The 24,128-nt window shown below is 42.8% G+C and overlaps 1 protein-coding gene across 1 annotated transcript; it reads right to left on the reverse strand.

Annotated features, from left to right (window-relative positions):
- Positions 1-1,239: 1,239 nt before the first annotated feature.
- PSMC6 (proteasome 26S subunit, ATPase 6) lies at positions 1,240-23,733 on the reverse strand. Its single transcript, XM_040968831.1, has 14 exons — positions 23,596-23,733; positions 22,613-22,692; positions 22,488-22,527; positions 22,224-22,276; positions 20,092-20,159; positions 18,431-18,545; positions 16,390-16,477; positions 12,538-12,599; positions 12,332-12,455; positions 11,815-11,876; positions 9,950-10,070; positions 9,739-9,819; positions 4,783-4,854; positions 1,240-2,033 (listed from the first exon to the last, which is right to left on the reverse strand). The coding sequence occupies exons 1-14, from the start codon at positions 23,720-23,722 to the stop codon at positions 1,915-1,917; spliced, it is 1,212 nt and encodes a 403-aa protein (XP_040824765.1). The 5' UTR covers positions 23,723-23,733; the 3' UTR covers positions 1,240-1,914.
- Positions 23,734-24,128: the final 395 nt, after the last annotated feature.

Genomic DNA, 24,128 nt, shown 5'->3' on the forward strand with positions numbered 1-24,128 from the left:
CCACACGAGAAATTCGTTGAAAGTCATGTTGTGCTACAGAGAAAATGAAACGCCCCTCAAGAGTGTGAATTTCTAAGAATACTTGCAAAAGCAGCAACAGCTTATACCATCTTGAAAAAAAAACAAAAAAACCACAAGAATGGCAAGAAAAATCCCCGAGGAACGGAGCTGACTGCTCCCTCCCCGTTCCTGCTGTCACACGGAGTCTCAGCATTTCCACGTCCGTCAACTTGGCTTACAGTGGCGAGTTCCGAGGAGCGAGGTTTCCGTCTGCTCTTCGGGAGACGCTGCGTTTTTTAAAGAGATGTGGAAACTCAGGCTTTTGACTGAAGAAACCCACATCTCAAGAGTTATACACTAAACTGATTCTTTCAAAAAATCAGCTGCCAATACAAAAAGTACAAAGGCAAAACGAGCAAAACAAACAAAAAATTGCAATGGATAAACGACCACACGGGTATTTGGTTAAAATTTCCTCCCATTCTTTATATTTTGTCATGAGTATGCCAACACTAATAAACGTAATTGGTCTATTTGAACGCAAACTGTCTTCCTTCACCTTTAAAAATTGTAAGATCTCGTGCTAGTTTTTAATTTGAAGAGTGACTATATAATTAACCAGGTCATGTATTGTTGGTTCCTTAGTGTTGGACACTAACAGTTGAACGCTTTTTTAATAGCACCTTTAATTACAGAGTCTCAAGGGACCACCCAATGTACTTCGTGTTGCCAAATTAGGGGAAACAGCTGTGAATTTGTAACAAAACTTCTCTTTTAAAACGTTCTGACTGGCATCGTGGCAGAGTTAGGTCACCATGTAGGTGCTGGTTTGTGTCCCAGCTACTCTACCCCCAGTCCAGCTCCCCTGCTAATGGCCCAAGTGCTTGGGTCACTACCATCCTCCTGAGACTGGGATAAAGCTCCTGTGCTGGCCTGGCCTTTCCCGGGCTGCTGAGAAATCTGGCAGTGAAGTGCTGGATGCAAGATCCTCTTTCCTTCTGTCACTAAAATAAACAAATCATTCAAAAACATTTCCGCCAACAACATCCCCTCCACTCCCACTCCTGCTCTGTTATCCAGACACCAGCTTCTGCAATAATTAGTCTTCCGTAATTACAATATATGCAAATTTTAATGGTGTATTTATGGGAGGATTCTTCTGGGGATACAGTTCAAACCTTAACATTTTCAGAAGTAAACTGTTATTTCACATAAGCCAAGAATGCCAGATCACATTTATTAGCAAATATTACTTTTAATCATAATTTTCAGAAAGTTACGTATGTGCAGGTAATCTTTCCAGCGGCTGTCACACAGCCTCATCACAGCAGGATGGCCTTGTGTTCGGAGGACACACTCACACAGCTGTGTTCTATTCAACAGGTTCTATGAATACCACGTGTGGGGCTATTTTACAGGAAAAGCCAAAAACCTACCTAGATACAAGTTCATCTGGCTTATCAAATAAATAGCTTACTTACTAAAGAGTTTAAAGGACTACAGCAAATGTCCTCTTTGAGAAGATCAGAATATATTTAGGAGAACTGAATCAAACATTTTATTCAACTTTTAGGATGAAGAAAACAAATGATATAAAATAAGTCATAAGAAATGCCCCCTGTACCCCCAGACCATCTGCAATGTTCTACAAAATGTTCACACAGCAAATGTGAAAAGCTCCAACAGTCTTTTGTAACTTCTGCTGCAATTAATGCAACATTAACAACATACAAATTTCTTCAGTACCAATCTTAAAAGTTGAGAATCACAGAATTATATACTAATTTGTTACTCATACATATTTTATTCATACATTTTAATGAGATCATTGCCAATACACACATTATTTTCCTTAACTTTATTTTGACATTAAGCCAATGCCTGTCATGCAGCCATCAAAAGCCTTACAGTAAATTACACAGGTTTGTAGTCCAGTTTAGACTCGAGCTTCTTCGAATCCGCCACTTTTCTGACTGCTTTCATGAAGTCTTCCTGTACTACGAAATCATGATCAGCACGAATTGCAAACATACCTGTGGGGAAGACAACATGACTGATATACATCACACGTGAACTGTGCTCACTGTCGAAGCTCACCAGTGTGATTCTACAGAGTATATGCAAAGGAGCCTTTATTTCTGAGCAGTCTTTCCAACAACTTAAAAACCATTAGCTGTGGAGCAGAGACCTGCTGCTGCAAAGCCAGCATCCTACACAGGTGGGCGCTGTTTTGAGCCCTGCCTGCTCCATCAGCTCCTTGAGATTAATTTTGATGTCATGATCAAGTAAAGCTGGTTAAGTATCATCATCCATTAATTAAATGAACCCTACTAATATTTCCATTGAGGATCTGCTTATATTCAATTTCACTTATAGAAAATTAGTGGGTTGAAATAATTGCAAAGATGCTTCCTATCTTTCCCTCCTTAAAGCTTTTCTTTTCATTTACTTGAAAGGCAGAGTTACAGAAGAGGAAAGAATAGAGGGAGAGTGGGAGGAAGAGCGGGGGGCGGGGGCAGACGGCAGTACATCATCCACCTGTGGTCACTCCAGGTGGTCTCAAGGGTCAGGGCAAGCCAGGCTGGAGCCAGGAGCCTGGAACTCCACCTGGGCTTTAAAGAGTGTGTCAGGGGCACAGGCACCTGCCTGAGTGATCTGCTAGTTTCCCAGGTACATTAGGAGGGTCCTAGCTCAGAAGAGGAGCAGCCAGAACTTGAATCAGCAACCACATGGGATGCTGGCATCACAGGTGGCGGGTTAATCTACTGCACTGTAAATCTGGCACACCTTGGCTTTCTAAATTTTAGAAATCTGTTGAGTAAGATAGTTGACTTTTGAAAAAAAAGTGGTATCTCAAAACCTGTATGAAAGACTACAACTAAATTAGATAGGTGATATTTATAAATCTTCTGCACTGTTTAGGGTGTATTAGCAAAAGAGATATGTCCTTAAGATAATTTTCATGTGAGTACTTGAATGGAAAAGGCAACTATAACAGAATCAAGTGTATTTTTAAATTTCAAGAAAGTATGTACTCAAGATTTCAAGTCTAATAGAAAGAAAACCAACCTAAAAGTTCAGTTTGTCTCCAGGTATGAATGACTCATCTGGCTTAAAAAGCTAAAACTTCAGTCCACAAGGAAGTCATAGCTCTTCACTGAGAATAACATGCTAAACTTTCGAAAACACGTGGGAAAAGAAAAGCAGAACATAATTTTATGGCATCAATCTATAAGATCATACCATTGCTTTTGTGAGAATCCTAGTTTCATCAACCCTCTGATAGTAACTATGGTCTGCTCAGCCATGAAAAAGAATGAAATTTTACCATTTGCAACAAAATGTACCCAGATGGAAACCATTATCCTTAGAGAAATAAGCCACTCTCAAAAAGACGAACATCGTCTGTGCCTCCTGATCTGTGACAACTAGAGCACACACAGGAAGTGCAATCTCTACGTGAGATCAGCATCCTGGGAATTAACTGCTCTATACAGCAAGTTTATGTTCATGAGTAACAGTGGGATTTTCACATTCATTTTAGTTCACTGTTATTATATGTAATCTTATTTCTTTCATCTCCTTCCTCCACTTGGTATGTCATGACAACTTTAAATATTGGAAAGTTAAGCTTGTTAGTGTGAAGTGAAGGAATATATCATTGTAATAATCTGGGAGGAAAATAAAGGGAGAAGGGGAAGGAGGAGAGGGGCAGGTTAGGGAGGAACTCCTGTGCTTCTAAATAAGTATTGTGAAAAAATATGAAGTCTACTTATATACATTAAAAATAAGAATAAGAACATAACGTGGTTTGGTTGAGATTCTGGAAAGAGTATGTCATAAATGACCCCAGGTACTTAAGTTTACCTCTTAATATTTTTGTTTATGTGAACATGATTTACTCTGATTTGAATTCAGTTTCTAGACCTGCAGATCTTTGATCCAACTGGTAAGTTACAGCACACCTCTGGGGTAACTCCTATTGAAAAGCCACACCCAAGCAATCTCTTTAATCACTGCTGAACATGATGGGAAAATGCAAGGTCATCAGCAGATCCTAACGCTTAAGAGAACAATTCATCTACAATCTATCAAGTCCCAAACTAAAATCTACTGTAGAAACAACGTTTTTTAAGATTTGAAGATGTTATACAGAAGACAAATGGTTAAATGAGTACAGGGAAAGCTTTAAAGTCACCTGTAGCCACAAATAAAAACAGTATCACACAATCCACAAAATTGTACAATCAGATTTTACAGAAATTGCATGATCACGGACTTCATCAATCTTCCAAAACTGCTCACAGAACCATAGCTGTTCTATGGCAGCCAAGGATGTGACAGACAATACTTCCCACAAGCTCAGGGGACAGTGCCTGACCACTTAGCCAGCTATCCATATTCTGCTGCAAGGCAGTCAAAAGTTAAATCTCATGCCATGGGGCAGGGAAGACACAGCCAGGAGCAGTGGTAAATAAATGTTTAGTGTCCTCTCTTGCAGCTGGGTAATCCTGGAAGGTGTTCTCTACATTTCTCAGAGACCTTCTAAATATCAAGTCCCCTTGCCTGCAGCAGCCAACTCAGTGCCGCATCCTTCTTCCTGCCTCCTTTGCCTGCTCTCTTACTGCCTTACATCCATCCCTGCCCCACTCCAGCCCCAGACTCTGAGAAACAGGAGGCATCCAAATCCTTGCAAGGTCCAGGTTCTGCCTTTGGACATAGCAGTCTCAGGCAATTTTAAAAAACCACTGTAAGTAGTCACAGCAGCCTGTGAACTCCTACCTGCTTCAGTACAAACATTTCTCAAGTCTGCTCCATTAAAGCCATCTGAAAGCTTCACGATCGCTTCATAATCTGTTTAGAAAAGGAAAAGAAAGAAAAGATGGAAATTAGCTCCCCCTGTCCAAAAAATAAGTAAAATCAGACATTTTCTATGATCTAAACAACTTGGAAATTCATCTCACAATATTAACAAGCAAAAGGTAAAACTTCTGGTAAATAATTTCTAGGCATAAATATCATATTATCTCAAGAACCTTAAACCAGCACATGAAAGCTATCAACACCTGCGGCAGCTGTGCACTGCAAGCAGCTCGGCACATCTGAACTTCAGACACGTGTCAAGCTATGACTCAATAAAATAATAACCAATTTTTAAGTACAACTGTAACATCCAAAGCCAGCTATAACAAAAGCATTTATTTCAGTCACACAAGATAAATATTAAAGGTCTCAAAAACAGTTTTCAGGCAAAATTTCATCACATTGAAACCACGCAGCAGCTAGCTGGCTTCTATGCAAGCTCCAAGTGAGCAAGGGTTGATCCATGACAAATCTCTCCACTCACCCGCTGACATACATGAACTGAAGAGCTACAGGTGTGGGATAGCAACTATGATTTGATATGGAACACAAAGAGAAATGCGAAATCGCAGGCTGTGAACACGTGGACTTGCTGTAAGGGTCTGTCATTCCAGGATGTACCAAACTCTACTTGAAGTGTACATTCACTGATGAGCTGTTGGTCCGGTTCAAGGTCAGGGATACCTGGGCTGACACAGGCTCTAGCAACTAGCAACAGCTCAGCAGTGTGTCGAGGAAACCTAGAAAGTGAGGTCCTGTGTTCAGCCTTTCCAATTGAGAACTCTCAAAAATGCAATGAAGGAATGAGAGGCAAAAAGCAATAACATGTAATTATTTTGAGCTACTAACTTCTAAAGGGATTTTTTTACTAACTGCTGCAAAATTATACAAGCTACTTCTAGTTCATAGGTCACCAAATTTTTCCCGTGAAGGGTAAGACAATATATGCTTTATGCTTTTCAGGACATATGGTCTCTACTGTAACTACTCAACTCTGCGGATGTACTGGAAGTCAGCCAGAAAAAAGATAAATGAATTAACATGATTGTTGCAACAAAACATTATTTACACAAACAGAAGGCAAGCAGAATGTAGCTCCTAACCACCACTCTGCTGGCCTCTATCCTAGTCCAGTCCCACATTTTAACTATGCAACTGTCACCATCAGCCTGTGTATATTCTGCCTTTCCTCCCTATCCACAGTGCAAGGCAGGCTCCCAGACAAGGCCAGCTCCCCTTCAGGGAAAGCACATTATGAATTTCTTACTTCCGTATCACTCCTAGGAGCATGAAAAACCTGCCAAATCTTCTTGTCTATTTCCTTCCAGATAGAGCCCCATTTTTTTCTCTGTCCTCTTCCGTAGAAGTCATTAGAAGACATGTCTAAATTCCAATGTTTCTCCTTTCAACTTCCCCAAAATTAATTTAAATAGGCTTTCAACTCCACCGCTGCAAAGACACTATGAAGACATGACTTCTGACTTGTGGTTTAACTCAAGGGCCTACTCTCAGAGCTCCACCTGACCTTTCGTCAGCATGACACAAGAGGAGTGTTCCTTCCTTAAACACCCATTCAAGGCCAGCATGGTGCTGAAACAGGTTAAGCCAAGGTTTGGGACACGGGCACACTCTACACGGATGCTGCTTCCAGGCCTAGCAGCTCTGCTTCTAATCTGGCTCCTTGCTAAGGCACGTGGGAAGCCAAGGATGATGGCTCAGGTATCTGAGTTCCTGCCACCCACATGGGAGACCTGGATAGAATTCCTGGCTCTTGACTCTGGCCTAGCCCAGCCCTCGCTGTTATGAACACTTTTTGGGAGTGAACCAGTGGATGGAAAATTTCTCTGTCACTCTTTTAAATAATATTGTGTAAATATTTTTCTTCCTGGGTACCATCAGCTACTGGTTTTATTCCTTCCTCTGTCACTGTATTTTCAGACTCTTAATGTCTTTATCTCAACTTTTTAATGTTGGAATTATTTAAGCTCAACTCTGACTTCCTCTCCATGTCTTTGCATCCTGTTGGAAATTTCATCAAAGGACTTTAAAACCCATTTTTATACTGGTATTTTTCTCATTTTATTTCTAACACAAGACATGCCCAATGAACATACGATATTCATCAACAATATTTTAGTAATTAGCTGGCATCCAGAGCTAAATTCCTATTCCTTTCTTGAAGCCTAATCTTTCAGTTTTTTCACTTTTTATTGATGACAATTCCATCTTTCCAGCTGCCCAGGCAAAAATCTGCAATATCCCTGATTCTTCTCTCTTTTTTCTGTTTTAAATTATTATATTTTTAAAATACTTATTTATTTTTACTGGGAGGGAACAGCTACAAGGAGGAGGAGAGTGGAGAGAGCTGCCATCCAATGGTTCACCCCACAAATGGCCACGACAAACCAGAGCTGAACTGATTCAAACCTAGGAGCCAGGAGCTTCTTCCAGGCTGCCATGCAGTGCAGGGCCCAAGGACCTGGGCCGTCCTCCACTGCTTCCCCAGGCCATAAGCAGGGAGCTGGATCAGAAGCGGGGCACTCAGAACTTGAACTGTCACCATGAGTCAGCCCCTGATTCTTTTTAGTTCATGCCCTACATCCAATTCATTGGCAAGTTCTACCAACTCAACTTTCAAAATACATTCAGATTTTCACCATTTTAAAATTGTCCCAATTATACTTCAATAAAGCTGGTGGGACTTTGCTTCTACTTACAATAAAGTTACATTATCTCCTACAGAAGTTTAATAGCCAAAATTTTATATTCTGGTTTCTCTTCAAATCATGTAACAGCCAAAGTTTTATGTTAATGATAGTAAACAGACAGAAACTTAATCTGACTATGGGGTTTAGAGTGGAGCCTTCGGGAAGTAGATAAGATCAGAGGTGGACTGACCAGGAGGAAGTCCTGGTGGCTTTGTAAAGCACAGAATCTCAGACGGCACATGTCCTCACCATGTTCTACAGCTCTGGGGTCCCCCTGTCAAGGGTCCAGATTAAGAATTCTATTTGGATGTTTTACCTCCAGACTCTTGAGAAAAAAAAAAAAAAAACAACTCTATAAAAGTAGCACACTATGGCAGAATAATTGATACGATATCATTTGTATGAGAACAACTGATTGGATATTATTTGAATGAGGACACTTCATTGAATATACAAAGCAAAAGAGATACTTTCAGACAAGGATATGGAAACCAATGATGGGTTCCAGAAATGTTAATGGGAACTATGTCATTTCCTCAATGCCTCCTCCCTTAGCCTATGTGACCCTCAGTCTATAAAAGCCTGATGCCACTAATAAACTTTGGTTACTGACCATCAGTCAGTAGTCCATGTGTATGATTACTGGCTCCATGCACCAAGTCCATTGCTGCAGGACAGCAAACGACACACTGTAGGTATTGTGGTATAGTAACAGAAAGTTACTAATATGCTAATAACCACACAAAAAAGAAAAGCTGACAGAAGCAACTTCTCTGAATATGGCATTACACATACACAATCTTTAATTAAAAAAAGAAAAATATTTAGTGAAGCTAAGGGAAGAAAGAAATGGGGCATTAGAGATTCATAATACTAATTTTCTAGAATAAAAACTTAAAGAGCATTCCACAGGGAGCTGGTTTGAGTCAGGACTGCTCCTCTTCCAATCCAGCTCCCTGCTGATAAGCCTGGGAAACCAGCATCGCACAGCCAAGAGCCTTTGCACTCTTGCATCCAGGCGGGAGACCAGGAAGACGTTCCTGGCTGAGGCCTATCTCAGTGTCAGCCACTGTCGCCATTTCAAGAGTAAATCACAAGACAGAAGTCCTGTCTCTCTGTAACTCTGCTTTTCAAATAAATAAATCTTATTTTAAAAAAGTGAAAAATAGGGCCCGGTGGCATGGCCTAGTGGTTAAGGTCCTTGCATTCAACACGCTAGGATCCCACATGGGCACCGGTTCTAATCCTGGCAGCTCCACTTCCCATCCAGCTCCGTCTGTGGCCTGGCAAAGCAGTCGAGGATGGCCCAAAGCCTTGGGACCCTGCACCTGCGTGGGAGACCTGAAAGAAGTACCTCTCTCCTGGCTTCAGATCGTCGCAGTCCCGGCCGTTGTAGTCACTTGGGGAGTGAATCATCAGATGGAAGATCTTCCTTTCTGTCTCTCCTCCTCTCTGTATATCTGACTTTCCAATAAAAATAAATCTTAAAAAAAAAAGTGAAAAATAACCAAAAGTAAGATTCTGTCTTTCCTCACAATCCTCCAAGGGCACACACACCGCTGAAGTCCTACATTTTCTGGCCGCCATTACTCTGTCTTTGCCTGCCTCTTCCAGACACCAGGGCCTCTTTGCTGCTCTTTGAATATGCCAGGCACACATCTGTGTTGCTCCCTCTTGAACAAAATAACCCTTCCCAATATCCATGTCTAACTCCTTCACCTTTTCCAGGGCATTGCCTAAAAATGATCTTCTTGGAAAAGTCTTCCCTGTCCCCTCTCCCAAATGCATCTAAAAATATACATGCTCAAATATCTACACACACACACACACACACACACACACACACACACATCCTTAGAATTTCCCATCTCCTTTACTTGCCCTACAGCACTTAGCCCATTTTATATACTATCTTCCATTTATTTATTTATTTTTTTTTTCCTGACAAAAACGTAAGTTCTCTAAAGGTAGGTGTTTCTTTTGTCATTACTTTGTCCCTAATAACTCTAACAGTTTCTGACTGTTTATAGTAATGAATATATGCTGAATGTAAAACCATCCTATCTGCTGAATTTACAACTAAATTTGGTAGACCATCAGCAATACTCAGAAGCATGCTACTTAACTTACCAGTTATAAACATGCATATAACACACCATTTCCTTACCTATTTCTCCATGCTTTGTAATGGGACCTGCATGGATTTTCAATATATCTAATCTTGCTTGTTCATTCGGTAAATCAATATCTGAAAATGAGAAATCATAAGAAACTATCTTATAGTGTGTTTGTTTTGAATAAAGTGGGTGTGACAAGTTCAAGGAAAAGAGAAACAGACACCAAGGGAAATGGATGACGGGTCAAGGGTCTGCACTCACGTATTTTTCTATCTAATCTTCCTGGACGCAGCAAAGCAGGATCCAGTGTATCTGGTCTGTTTGTGGCCATGATCATTTTAACTCTATGCAGAGTATCAAATCCATCCATTTGATTCAGTAACTGATAATGTCAAAAATCAAGAGGAGAGATTTTACAAAACATTTTAACATTTAACATATTTAACATTTAAGTAACAGACAGCATACATTCTTTAGTAGGGTATTTCAAAAAAAATCTGTGGAAAAATAGAACTTAGAAATGTTTTTATTTTGGTTTTGAAATCTATACTTAGTTTTTTCATAACATGTATTTTCCATTAACTTTTTGAGGCACCCCCTGTATGAATATCCTAACATGTGTTTTCTATTGATACATGATCTTCAGAAGCATCATTTCATAGAATTTTTTTTCTTTCTCTTATATAAATGTGTGTATGTTCCAGACTCAAAGTTCCAAGACAGAGGATGCGCTTTATTCTGACCATGAACTTTTTCAAAGCCTCACGTAGTTGTAGTAAGTCTTAAGCTTCCACCTAGTGAAATAAAACTAGGAGGATCAGATTTGTAACACTCATGATGTTTTTACACTTGATATTAGCCAAAGGCCAAGAAGCCATCACTCATGATGTTTTTCATAAAATTATCTTATAGAACAAAAACTAAAAAAACAAGTACTATTGCTAATAAAAATGTATGAGTGCTTATGTCAAATATAATATCCACGTTAGGTTAATTAGGCACAAAGATTTTTCCACAGATCTGATAATAAACTCACAACACATTTTTTCACATACAAATACAGATATCCAACATTATTTCATCTGACCCCCAAAATTTTCTTGAATGAATCCTGAAAAATCGTACTGCAGTTAACACATTCTTTAAAATCTAGCTAATCAAGGTGGACACTGTGGTTCAGCGATTTAAGCAGCAGCTTAGGACACCAACAGTCCTTACTGGAGTCCCTGGGATCGAGTCCTGCCTCTGCTCTTGCACCTGGGAGGCAGCAGATGACAGCCCAACTCTGGTTTCTATGACCCCACATGGGCGCCCAGGTGCAGTTCTAGCTCTTTGATTCAGTCTGGTCCAACTCTAGCTGCCTCAAGCATTTGAGGAATGAACCAGCAGAATAAAAGATCACTCTATGTCTATTATTTCATATAGAAATAAATAGAACTTGAAAAAAAAAATCTAGGTAGCCTGACAAAATGTTTGTTAGTTAATATTACCAGTGACAGAGCATAAAATCATTATTTGTGTTGTTTTGAAATATCTTAATTTTAAGTTTCTTGGAGTCTTTAATTTAATGATATTGTACCTCGCTTGAGTAGATCAGTATACTTTATGAGAAGTGATTTTCAAATACACTCAATAACAAAGAGCTGCATCACCTCCACTACTTTGTATTTGCACAAGTGGGAAAACATTTGGGATCTTGCCATCACTTTCCAAGAATGTGGACCAGGGAAACACAGAACCGGGGACAGGTGCACACACAGTCTTCACTGGCTGCAGCCAAACCACACTAGCTGCCTTACGGTCCCAGCAATGAAGCAAGAGAAGGAGGACCTTCAGAGCAGAAACATAATCCCAACTCACTGCCAGTTAGTGATATCTGTTAATGCGTCTGCCAACATCAAACGTCTTACGAGAGCCAGCACCAGATCATAGTCACAATCCGCAATCTAAATATCTAAAGAGCTACGCTGCCTTACCAAAAAACCAACAAAACAAGCAAACAAGATAAAATGGTTCAAATGTATGCCAAGTCTGTATATATTACTGTACATATTTTTCCATTCCAATATGCAATGTTCAGGTCATTTAATAAGCATTTATAAGGACCTTGATAAGCCACACATTACCTCCATTAAAGTTCTCTGAATCTCTCTATCAGCTGAAGTACCCTCAGAAAACCGACGACCACCTAAAATAGATTTGGACACATATACACATCATGTTTTTTCCACAATAAACATCATTTAAGAAAATCTAATGGAATAGTGTCAACTCAAAAATATTAAGGTGGATGCTGGTGGGGCAGCACAGCTAGCATCCACTGTGGGCGCCCATTTGAGTCCTGCCACTCCACTTACTACCCAGTTCCTGCTGACGTGCCTGGGAAGCAGCAGCAGATGTCCCTGTCAGCACATGGAGGCCCAGACGAGGCTCCAGGCTCCCTGGTCAGCCCGGCCAGGCTGGCTGGGACAGGTATTCAGAGTGAGCCAGGACATGGACAATCCCTCTCCTAGTCTGCCCCTCTTTAGCTCTATTACTCTGTCTTTCAAATAAATAAATGCATAAATCTTGCAAGAAACAAGATGAAAAGCTTTGCTAATAGTTTCCAAAAAGAGTTTAAATTTTGAAACATGTTATTCTTACCAATAGCATCAATTTCATCCATAAAAATTATACACGGCTGATGGTCTCTAGCATAATTAAACATTTCTCTGATCAAACGAGCACTTTCACCAATGTACTTGTCTACAATAGAACTAGATACAACCTGTTTAAAGGAAAGACATTAAGGTAAATACAAGGCAATTAAGAAAAAAGTTAATCCAACTACAAAGAAATCTTTCCTTTACCTTTAAGAAGTTACAATCCAGCTGACTGGCAACAGCTCTCGCCAGGAGTGTCTTTCCTGTGCCTGGAATAACAGAAGAAGTCCTCCTTAGATGGAAGGTAAAATAAGCTTTCAAAAGTATTACAAGAATGTAATCCTTTGGAGAAAAAATTTCCCAAATTAAAGCTAAATGCTAAACAGAATTTCCACATAAAATCCAAAGAATTTCTTCTCAATATTAAAATTTTGAATTGCACTCAAGACATCTCTTGTAATTGTTACTTTTAATGAACAAATAATTGCCATTCACATATTTAAGTACTTGATATTAGATACATGTATATCTAAGGACAAATGTGATGCTATAGTAACATTTATTATGAAATTACTACATCTGGTTATTAACATCCATGACCTTAATACCTGTCCTTACCATTATTTTATAGTGAAACATTTCAAATCCACTTTTCACAATTAAAAAACACTTATTACATTAATAATCATAATCAACATGCTCTGCAGCAAATCCCTTCAATTAATCCTGCAACCTAACTCAACTGACCTATCTCCCATCTTCCGCTCACTAGCCTCACCTCTGCTCATTCAACATTTTCACATTCCTCATGACCATCTCGTGATTGTCTGTCTTTTCATGGCTAGCCTGTTAGACTCAGCATAACATTCGCCCAAGCTGCACCAGGTGGCAATCTCTAAGTCAGACTACTATTCCATATACATACACACACATACACACACACACACACACACACACACACATTTACTTTATCCCTTCATCTGTTAGTGAGCACCTGGGTTGCTTTCATAAATTTTGGCTATTGTGAATGATGCTGTAATGAACATGGGAGTACAGATACCTCTTCAACATACTGATTTTACTTTTTTTTTTTTAGATTTATTTTCATTATTTTTTTTTTATTGGAAAGGCAGATATACAGAGAGGAAGATCTTCCGTCCCATGATTCACTCCCCAAGTGAGCAAGATGGCCGATGCTATGCCGATCCAAAGCCAGGAACCTCTTCTGGGTCTCCCATGCGGGTGCAGGGTCCCAAAGCTTTGGGCCGTCCTCGACTGCTTTCCCGGGCCACAGGCAGGGAGCTGGAAGGGAAGCGGGGCTGCCGGGATTAGAACCGGCGCCCATATGGGATCCCGGGCACGCAAGGTAAGGACCTTAACCACTGCGCCACTGTGCCGGGCCCACTTTTTTTTTTAAAAAAGATCTATTTGGGGCCCGGCATGATGGTGCAGTGGTTAAGGTCCTCGCCTTGCACGCCCGGGATCCTACATGGATGCCAGTTCTCATCTCAGAAGTCCTGCTTCCCATTCAGCTCCCTGCTAGTGGCCCAGGATAGCAGTCGAGGACAGCCCAAACCTTTGGGACCCTGCACCCGCGTGGGAGACCCAGAAGAGGCTCCTGGCTTCAGATTGGCTCAGCTCCAGCCGTTGCGGCTGCTTGGGGAGTGAATCATTGGACGGAAGACCTTCCTCTCTGTCTCTCTTCCTCTCTGTATATCACCTTTCCAATAAAAATAAAATAAATCTTAAAAAAAAAGGTCTATTTGTTCAGAATGCCACACAGAGACAAGGGGTCTCATACACAAACACACACACAGAAAGAGACATCTTCCAGCCATTAGTTCCCTTCCCTAACATCTGTAACAACTAGGGCTGGGTCATGCAGAACCCAGGAGCCAGGAACTCCATCCAGGTGTCCTGTGTAGGCGACACAGGAGGAGAAGGCAAGCATGGGCGGGGGACAGGAGCTGGTGTTACGGCACAGTGGGTAAAGCTGCTAGCTGCAATGCTAGCATCTCACATGGGCACCAGTTTGTGTCCCAGATGTCCCAGTTCCAATGCAGCTCCTTGGTACCATTTCGGGAAAAGGGCTAAGGCCTTTGTCACCCGCACGGGAGACCAAGATGAAGCTTCTGGCACAGTGCTACCTGTTACAGCCACCTGGGAAGCCAACCAGCAGGCTGAAGATCAGCATCGCCCCTTCCCTCTGTAACTGTGATTTCAAATAAATACATCTTAAAAACAAACCAAAAACCCGAATGATCTATCCTGAACACTCAACGGGTGTTTTACGTATACACACTTTAGTATCAAGAGTTAGTTATTTGGTAACTAATATTTTAGTGAATTACATACACCCATACACCTTCCAAACATTGACATCTTTCGTTACACTCAAACATTTGGAGAAAAAAAAAAAATCACTGGGAACAGCATTGCTATGCACCAGGTAAAGCCTCTGCCTGCATCCCGTAGGGGCACCAGCTCGCGGCCCCTGATCCAGCTCCCTGCTAAAGGCCTGGTTAAACAGCAGAGGATGGCCCAGGCATGTTGATCCTTGTCACCTGTTCAGAGACGCAGATGAAGCTCCTGCTTTCTGGCTTCAGCCTGGGACAGCACTGACCATCTGGGGAGTGAACTAGCAGATAAGATCTCATTCTCTCCCTCTCTAACTCTTTCCAAATAATTAAGTCTTTAGCAAAGTCTTTAGCTATTAATATGTTAGAAAGCTGTCGAGCTGACAGTTCCAAATACAAGCTTTCAAAAATTCTAATTTTTGTTTAAAGCTCAAAATTTGCCTTTTATGAAAGAAACTGTCAGTTTTGGTTTTTTACATTTATTTATGTTGAAAGAAGAGTTTACAAAGAGAGTCACAGGAGAGATCTTCCATCTGCTGGGTCACTACTCAAATGGCCACAACAACTGGAGCTGAGCCAGGTGGAAGCCAGGAGCCTGGAGCTTCTTTCGAGTCCGCCATGTGGGTGCAGGGCCCCAAGTGTTCGGGCCACCTTCTGCTGCTTTCTGAGCTGCACTAGCAGCCAGCTGGATAGGAATGGAGCAGCCGGGACTTGAACAATGCCTAAATGTGATGCCAACATTGCACGCAGTGGCACAGCTGTCAGCTGTTTTAATAGGACAAGCTCACTTTGTTAATCTAGAAAAATGTATGCCAAATAACCAATGACCAATCTGAATAACCAAAAACTGATAACCAGGCTGCAAACTGTCCTGATACGCTATCCAAGGCAGCCTCTCAGTGGCAACACAACTGACTTCACAATGCTTCTACTTAAAGACCGCCATCCTTCCAATGAGAAGTACTCAGTATATAGTTTCAATTGAATTACACAGAACATAAATGATTACTCAAAGATTTAACAAGATTATTATTTTTACTGCTCCACTAACCACATTTTAAAATGAAATCCATTGTTTAAGTCTAAGTAAATATTCATTGTTACTATTTATTTGAAAAGCACAAAGATTGCTTTGTTCCCTAAACACCAACAATAGCCAGGGCTGGACCAGCCTGATGCCAGGAGCTAGGAACTTAACATGGGCCTCCTTTCTAATTGACAAAGACACAGTCCCCCGAGTCAGCACTAGGAAACTCAAGGATTGGAGCCAGGGCTTGCGCCTTACACTGCAACAGGACGAGGGCTCTTCATGGTGGTGTCAAATGTCCACGCCTCGTTTTCTTGCCGAAACATGCCAGCATGCCACAGTCCAGAACATAGTGGCTCCATGTCCTCTTTGATGCCCTCAAGAACTGACTCAAGCTACGCCTTGGCGCCACCAGCACAGATGTCAACACAGTGACATCTGAGCAGCATCAAGGCAGCTTTGACCTCGCGGATTCCATGAGAGCGAGTCCGAGATACCTGCAGGTCAGGGGACTGTTGCCCTTGGCACACGGCCTGTGCAGACACCTGCGCCGTGAGGCTCCACGGCACACACCTCTCCTCCCGCGCTGACACTGGACTGACTGCCTGACATTTTCATCTCGCCTTTGAATTCCTCACCTCATTCATGTATTGGTGAAGTAAAAATGATACCAACCTGGTGGTCCATATAACAAACACCCTTTGGGAGGTATGATTCCTACACGCTGGAATAATTCTGGGTTTGTAAGAGGTAATTCTATGACCTGAAAAAGAAGGCATGTGTTTCTTCAGGCTAGCAGATTTTAATGTATTTTCAAAACTTCACAGTGTCACCACAGCCAAGTATGTACATCACAATCAACAAGCAAAATGTAAAAATTAAAATCACTTATATTAGAAGTTTTTCTTTTGGTAGATTTAAAATTGCTCAATTTTTAAGAAAATTAAATATTGATTATCTTAACAAACCACATATGTGACCGGGTAAAGCACAGGCATGTAACTTCTTAAAGCATACTTGAAATATACACTGAAAATCTGTGCATGAGTTGCATCTGTATTACACCTCAGTGAAGAGTTACACTTTTAAGGGAAAAAAAGTCCCAAAGATCTGTACTAGTCTGCAGTTGGGAATATAAAACAAAATAATTATAAAACCAGGAAATAAGTTACAATATCCAATCTTTATCTGTTTACATTTTGCCATAACAGTTGTGGAAGAATAGAAACAAGACTGATTAAAGGAATAAAAGAGAACAAATACACAGTACCAGTAACCTGGAAACCACTGCTGAATAGCTGTGTCCATGAGGTGTGACAAGCAGGAGGCGAAAATACGAGAAATTCACATTCGAAAGTGTTTGCTGATCCAAGAGCGTACTGTGCATGCATGTGTATGTGTGAGTGTGTGCACAGGTATATGTGCATACCTGTGTGTCGGTGTGTGCATGTACACACACGTGTCGGTGTGTGCCTGCATGTGCACGTGTGTGTGGTGAGGCGCACCATCAGCATGGACGTCAACAGTGACGTGTGAGCAGCATCAGGGCAGCGTGACCCTGGGCAGCCCGTGCCCAGGATGATCCTCTACAGATCATCACAGAAAGAAGTTTCCACAACTCCACAAACGCTCGCTCTCCTCTCTGCTGCCCAATCAATAAACGCAGGTCAGACTTTTCTAGACCTAGGGCAGCACTCCTCCAAGTCAGCCAAATAAAACTTCATTGCATAACCACCAGAATGCTCATTCCTGCGCCCCTCCCTGAGCGATTTTACCCAAACCATGAGAGAGCCTAGGATTCAACATTTTTAGTGTCAGAGAAAAATCAATGTGCTGAAGTTTAAGAATTATCGACTAAAAAAATAAAAAATATTGACTTAGGGCTTAAATCACATGATATAAAATGTTCCGAACACTCGCTTATTCCCAAATATTTCCAGCTTACCTTAGCATAAAACCAACAAGACAGTGCGAACTGCCTTACAGGTAACTATTAAGTCATGTGCATGTACTACAATACGAAGCAATCCTTATCTAACAACTTTAGGACACTCCCATAGCCAGTACTTTTCTTCAACGGCAAGCAGCCAACAACTTTAAGAAAATAAAACACTTAAGGCACAGGTAACTTTGAGAGTAAGCAGTTAAAGGCCAGCATTGTGGCATAGCCAGAAAAGCCACCGTCTCCAACGCCACCATCCCATTTCCAACCCAGCTCCCTGCTGATGGCCTAGAAAAAGCAGCTGAAGATGGCCTCAAACATTGCGACCCTGCCACCCATGTGAGACCAGATAAAGCTCCTGGCTCCTGGCCTCAGCCCGGCCCAGCCCTGGCTCTTGACACCATATGAGGAGTGAACTAGTTAACTACCACCTCTCCCTCTCTCTGTAACTATTACAAATAAATGTATAAATCTTTCAGAAAAAAAGAGTAGTTAAAATTAATAATCTTATCTCACTTGACGCAAATGGGCTGCAATCTAACTAACCTTTTATGATCATTAAACCACAGATGGTAGCAGATTACACCAGATATTCTTAGCTTTTTATCCCCTTGCATTGATACTAAAAAACAAGACATTTTTGAAAATCAAATTATCTCCAATAATTTTCAGTTAGAAATTCAATATTATTCTTCCCTCAGCAAGGGTACTAAATGTATTAATAGTCCACACAGTTCGTTGCCAGCTTCAGAGAACAAAGCACAGGGCACCCACCTCCCTCAATTCCCGGATCTGTTCCGACAGGCCTCCAATCTCGGAGTAGGAGACATTCCCAGGGTCCTCATGAGACATGTTGTAAACCAGCGGGTCCACCTCTCTGGGCAAATACCTACAACGAAAAGGCATGTGTTTTCTTTCAAGTGATACACTTTTTTCTCAGCATACATAGTACAAAGGATTTGTTCATTGAAGCACCTAATTAAATTAAGCAAAAATATGTCAAGGGTGAAGTGTCAACATATTCAGCAATTTCCGGAAGCACGTATTTGGAATGAAATCTCTCTGGGAAATCAAAAGGTGAATAGGATGGAATCACAGGGATTGATGCTGTGGTTCAGCAGGTGCAGTGGCTGCTTGGGACACCAGCCTTCTGCACCCGGCTGCTGCTTGACTCTGACTCTGCTTCCTACAAGGCAGAGGAAGATAGAGCAAGCACTTACGCCCTCGTCACTCATGTGAGACCAGCAGGGAGCTCCAGGTTCCTGGATTCAACCTGCTCTAACCCTGTATGTTGCAATCAATTGGGCAGTGAATCAGTGAATGAGAGATTTCTCTCTTTCTGCCACTGTGCCTTTCAAATAAATCTTAAAAATACATCTTATTTTTTTTTTTTAAAAAGATTTATTTTTATTATTTTTTCATTGGAAAGGCAGATATACAGAGAGGAGAGACAGAGAGGAAGATCTTCCATCCGATGTTTCACTCCCCAAGTGAGCGCAACGGGCCGATACTATGCCGGTCCGAAGCCAGGAGCCTCTTCCGGGTCTCCCACGCGGGTGCAGGGTCCCAAAGCTTTGGGCCGTCCTCGACTGCTTTCCCAGGCCACAGGCAGGGAGCTGGAAGGGAAGCGGGGCTGCCGGGATTAGAACCGGCGGCCATATGGGATCCCGGGCGTGCTAGGTGAGGACCTTAACCACTTGCGCCACCGCGCCGGGCCCTTAAAAATACATCTTAATGGGCCAAGCGGTTGTGCAGTGGTTAAGGTCCTCGCCTTGCATGGCCGGGATCCCGTGTGGGCGCCGGTTCTATCCCAGCAGCCCTGCTTCCCATCCAGCTCCCTGCCTGTGGCCTGGGAAAGCAGTCGAGGACGGCCCAAAGCTTTGGGACCCTGCACCCGCGTGGGAGACCCGGAACAGGCTCCTGGCTTCGAATCGGCATAGCAACGGCTGTTGTGCTCACTTGGGGAGTGAATCATCGGACGGAAGATCTTCCTCTCTGTCTCTCCTCTCTGTATATCTGCCTTTCCAATAAAAAATAATAAAAACAAATCTTAAAAAAAAAAAAATACATCTTAAGAACCTGGCACAGTGGCCTAGTGGTTAAAGTCCTCGCCCTGCATGCGCCCGGGATTCCATATGGACGCTGGTTCTAATCCTGGCTGCCCCACTTCCCATCCAGCTCCCTGCTTGTGGCCTGCGAAAACAGTCGAGGACAGCCAAAGCCTTGGGTTCCTGTACCCATATGGGAGACATGAAAGAAGTTCTTGGCTCCTGGCTTAGGATCAGCGCAGCACCAGCCATTACAGTCATTTGGGGAGTGAATCATGAGACGGAAGATCTTCCTCTCTCTCTCTCTCCTCCTCTGTATATCTGACTTTGAAATAAAAATAAACTTTTTTTTAAAATAATCTTTAATAATAATAAAAAGAAACCCACCTCATGATAGTTAGTGTGGTCATATCCAAAGCAACTCTTGTTCCTGGCTTCAGCTTACTTTTGTCGAGCTGGTTTTGCAAAACAAAAGTATTATTATCTAAATACTAAAACAAAAACGTAACTCGCAAAAGCTTAAGGTTGAGAAGCCAAACACTCATCTTTATCCTTCAGAAAGGACATAAATATTTAAGTATCAATTTCACACAAATATGTATCACTTGACAAATTTTTTAGAAAAAACTTTTTTTTTCTATCTACCCCTTAACAGAATGATTGTGCGTTTCTGCGCTAAACAAATGATTAAAAAAGAAAAGTTTGTGGTGCCACAATCTTGAAGAGGCAGCAGACTTTGGAATTTTACTTTCAAACATTTACCCTTTTATGCAACTACGTTCAGTATTTTGATTTAGCACAGACAGAAATAGAAGCATTATAGAAAATCCCTTTGCAAACAATTTAGGGAACGTGTACAGAAAACTTTAAACATTTATTCAATAGGCTTACTTTCCAGAAAATAGTTTTTGGGAAGAACGTATGATCTAGTAGAACTGAGGGGAAACTGTTTTGCCTCAGGAAGATGTAAAACGAAACAAAAATCCCCAAATGCCCAAACTCGCAGCCATCACCTACACCTCTGTTCCACAGCAGACACTACGCCAAGCACATTACATATCAGAGTGGAACATGTTAAAGCACTGTGCCTGATTTGGGGAGCACTGGACGGACACTACTCAGTGGACGCACCTAGAAAATGAAGAACGCTACTTTTCAAAATAGCTTCTTTTCTACAGTTTAAAAAACTGCAAGCCAACATAGTTACAGAATCATAAATTACTGACCACAGAACTTGAGAAAAAGCTACAAATTTAGGACTCAATATCAACTAACATAAAATAAACACAAACTAGCCCTACTGTAAATAAAGTCTTTTAAAAATTGCCAATAAGTGAGTTCCTGGTGCCAATAAAGTATAATGTTTATATCTATAGGAAATATCCAGGCATTTCTATTATTTTCTAATTTTCGAATATTCTCTTGGGGCCAGCACCGTGGCGCAGTGGGCTTAGGTCACCACCTGCAATGCCAGAATCTCACAACAAGCACAGGTTCAAATCCCAGCTGCTCCGTTTTCTGACTGGCTCCCTGCCATGGTGCCTGGGGAGAGCAGATGGTAGCCCAGATGCTTGGTCCCCACACCTGCAAGGACGACCGGAATGCAATTCTACTCTCCTGGCTGCAGCCTCGCACAGCCCTGGCCAAGGCAAGTATTTACGGAATAAACCAGCAGGTGGAAGATCTCTGCCTGCCTTTCTCTCTCTCTCTCTTTCATTCTGCCTTTTAAATAAATAAATACATGTTTAAAAAAATCCTGAACCAAACATAAAGAAAAAGTTACCCCAATGAATTTATTTATAAGAATGTTTTACCTAAGAATACTCTCTCTTAAAATAGTACATAAATTGGTTTTAGGTGATACTAAATGACTTTCTCCCATTTGTTGTTTTTTGATGGCTGTAAAAAGAAACTTAGAGTTATTTCAATTTGCCTAATCTAAGTAACTTTATAAAAAATTAACTAAGGCTATCATACAGACTTTATGTAACATTTATGAATGTCTAAACAAGAAATAAGGAGCTGGCACTTTGGCTCAACCGGCTAATCCTCCACTTCCAAGTGTCGGAATCCCATACGGGTACTGGTTCTTGTCCCAGCTGCTCCACTTCTGATCCAGCCCTGACTGGCCTGGGAAAGCAGCAGAGGATGGCCCTGCACCCATGTGGGAGACCAGGAAGAAGCTCCTGGTTTCTGGCTTGGCATCCGTTCAGCTCCAGCTGTTGCAGCCATGTGGGGAGAGAACCAGTGGATGGAAGATCTTTCCAGGTCCAACATACTTGGATTTCTAAGTGTGTAGATCTGACCAAGGTGACACGACACATTAGAACGCGGGGAAAGCAGAAGTCCCAGTTCATGGTTTGAATTCCGACTTTCACAATAATTCGCTACAGCTAAACAAATGAGCCCTGGCGTTGTGGGCACAAGGCCTGACCTGCTCACCTCACAAATTAAATACAGTAACCTACAGGAATGCACGTTTGTCACTTATACAACACTACTGAAGGCTAAAGCATTACCTGCCTACGACAACCCACAACGTATCTCGGTCCATTTGTAGCTTTAACAATGACTGCAAAAAAAAAGAAAATACAAGGACAAAATGAACAACAGAGAATAAAAACAGAAATAGAACCACATCAACATCAACTTTCATTTCTGTCCTCCAGGGAAGACAGCAGTAAAAATATCCAGCTCCGCTTGCACTACTGCCATTAAAATAGCAGGCATTTAGAAGCTGGGGAAGAGCTGGCTTTCTTTACTAAGGAAGTTAATCCACTCACATTTTTCTTCAGTTAATTGCTTAAGCACTTCACCCACAATCTAAAAAAAAAAAAATTATTATTATTATTTTTGCCTGCAGCTAAAAACCAAGTAAATTATCATCACTCCCAACCCCATCACCTACCTGCCCAACACTCTGTAAGGCCTTCAGATCATTTTCAGACTTCTCATATTGCTTGGTAAGTTCTTTCAATTGTTCCCTTACTGAAATCACATAATTTGGACATTTTAAGATGAAACAATAAACTTTAACAGGTCACCCAGTCTGACTCTATGGAAGCTTCCTCCACCTCTATTTTACTTTAACAAGCTTCACATCTAACCACCAAAGGGGTAACGCCAACTGGAATGCAGGAGGTGACAGACTGAAGGGTGGAAGAGAAAACACCGTATCTGTTTTTCTTCTTGACGGGGAGTCCTTGTTGGCTGCTGCCCCTTTCAGGCAACATGCTTCAGGGATGCTCCAAATCCCAGGGAGTGAGTCAGACCCCGCTCTTTCTTCCCCTAGCCCCCTGGACCACTGGGGCTGACTCTGACGAGTCAACAAGTGCACACGCACACACCCCCATAGGGCCAGGGACCTCCAGCGCTGAGTGCAGTCCCTTGGGCTTGTTCCAAGCGAGCGCACCGTGAAGAACTCTGAACTGCTCAGAAGTAAGGGAAACTTGGATACCTGGCGCGAGCAAAGGCTAGAGGGGCCCTCGGGGCCAGCGGGCCCCTGCTCCCTGCAGCTGCGGACCTGGCGGTCAACTCCGAGTCCCCTAGGGCGCCGGCGGCCGTCCACTCCCCCCGTCCCGGGACAGCGACCCGGGCACCGGCCTCGGCCCACCGCCTCCCGGCCCGTGCTCCGGTCGTTCCCCACTCCATCCCACAGCCGCGGACGTCCTCCGCGCCAGCAGGTCGGGCCCCGGCCACCGCGTCCACGCCCGGCGGGGTGCTGCCCCCCGGGCTCAGGGCGGGATGACAAAGCGCCTTGTCCCCGGACCGAGGCCTTCCTCTCACATCCCCGGGGCTCGGCTCGCCCAGCTCGCGCCAAACCACCCGCTCTGTCCGCCACAGAGGCCAGAGTCCCCGCACGAGAGGACGCGGAAAGAAAGGAGCACTCACACTCCTTCAGACGGCCGTCGATCTCCTTGTGCTCCAGCAGCTTCTTGCGGTAGTCCTGAAGCGCCTTATCTCTAGGGTCCGCCATGATGAGAAGCCGTCGCTCATAGGGGATGCCGGGAATGGCCATGGCCGCCCGGGCGGGGGGCGGGGCGGGGCCAGGGAGGAGAGCCGGCCAGGCGGGGCGGGGCCATGCGCGAGCCCGCCCCTTCCGGTCGGTTCCTCCTCTGCCCACCCCTTATTCCAGCGCTGGGTCTGGCTTCCCTCCGGGCGCCGGCGTGTGCCGAGTGCGGCCTCCAGCCACACCGCCCCCTGTAGGCAGCACTGGGTAAGGCAGGGGCTTAAGTCGCTAAAAGCACTGCGATGGGAAGTGGGGAACGTGGAACCGCTCTAGTGACAGTTCCGATGGCTCAGCTGGGTGACACAGTTGGCCTTTGGGTGCGACGTCTCCAGAAGGAGGAGACATTTCATTGTTCGTCAGCGAATGATGTACCAAGGATAGATTGACTTGTGATATAGGGTGAGTCCAATTAAAA

Source organism: Ochotona curzoniae, unplaced genomic scaffold, assembly GCF_017591425.1.
Source record: "Ochotona curzoniae isolate NIBS_2020 unplaced genomic scaffold, NIBS_Ocur_1.0 scaffold_4701, whole genome shotgun sequence".
Lineage (NCBI taxonomy): Eukaryota > Metazoa > Chordata > Mammalia > Lagomorpha > Ochotonidae > Ochotona > Ochotona curzoniae.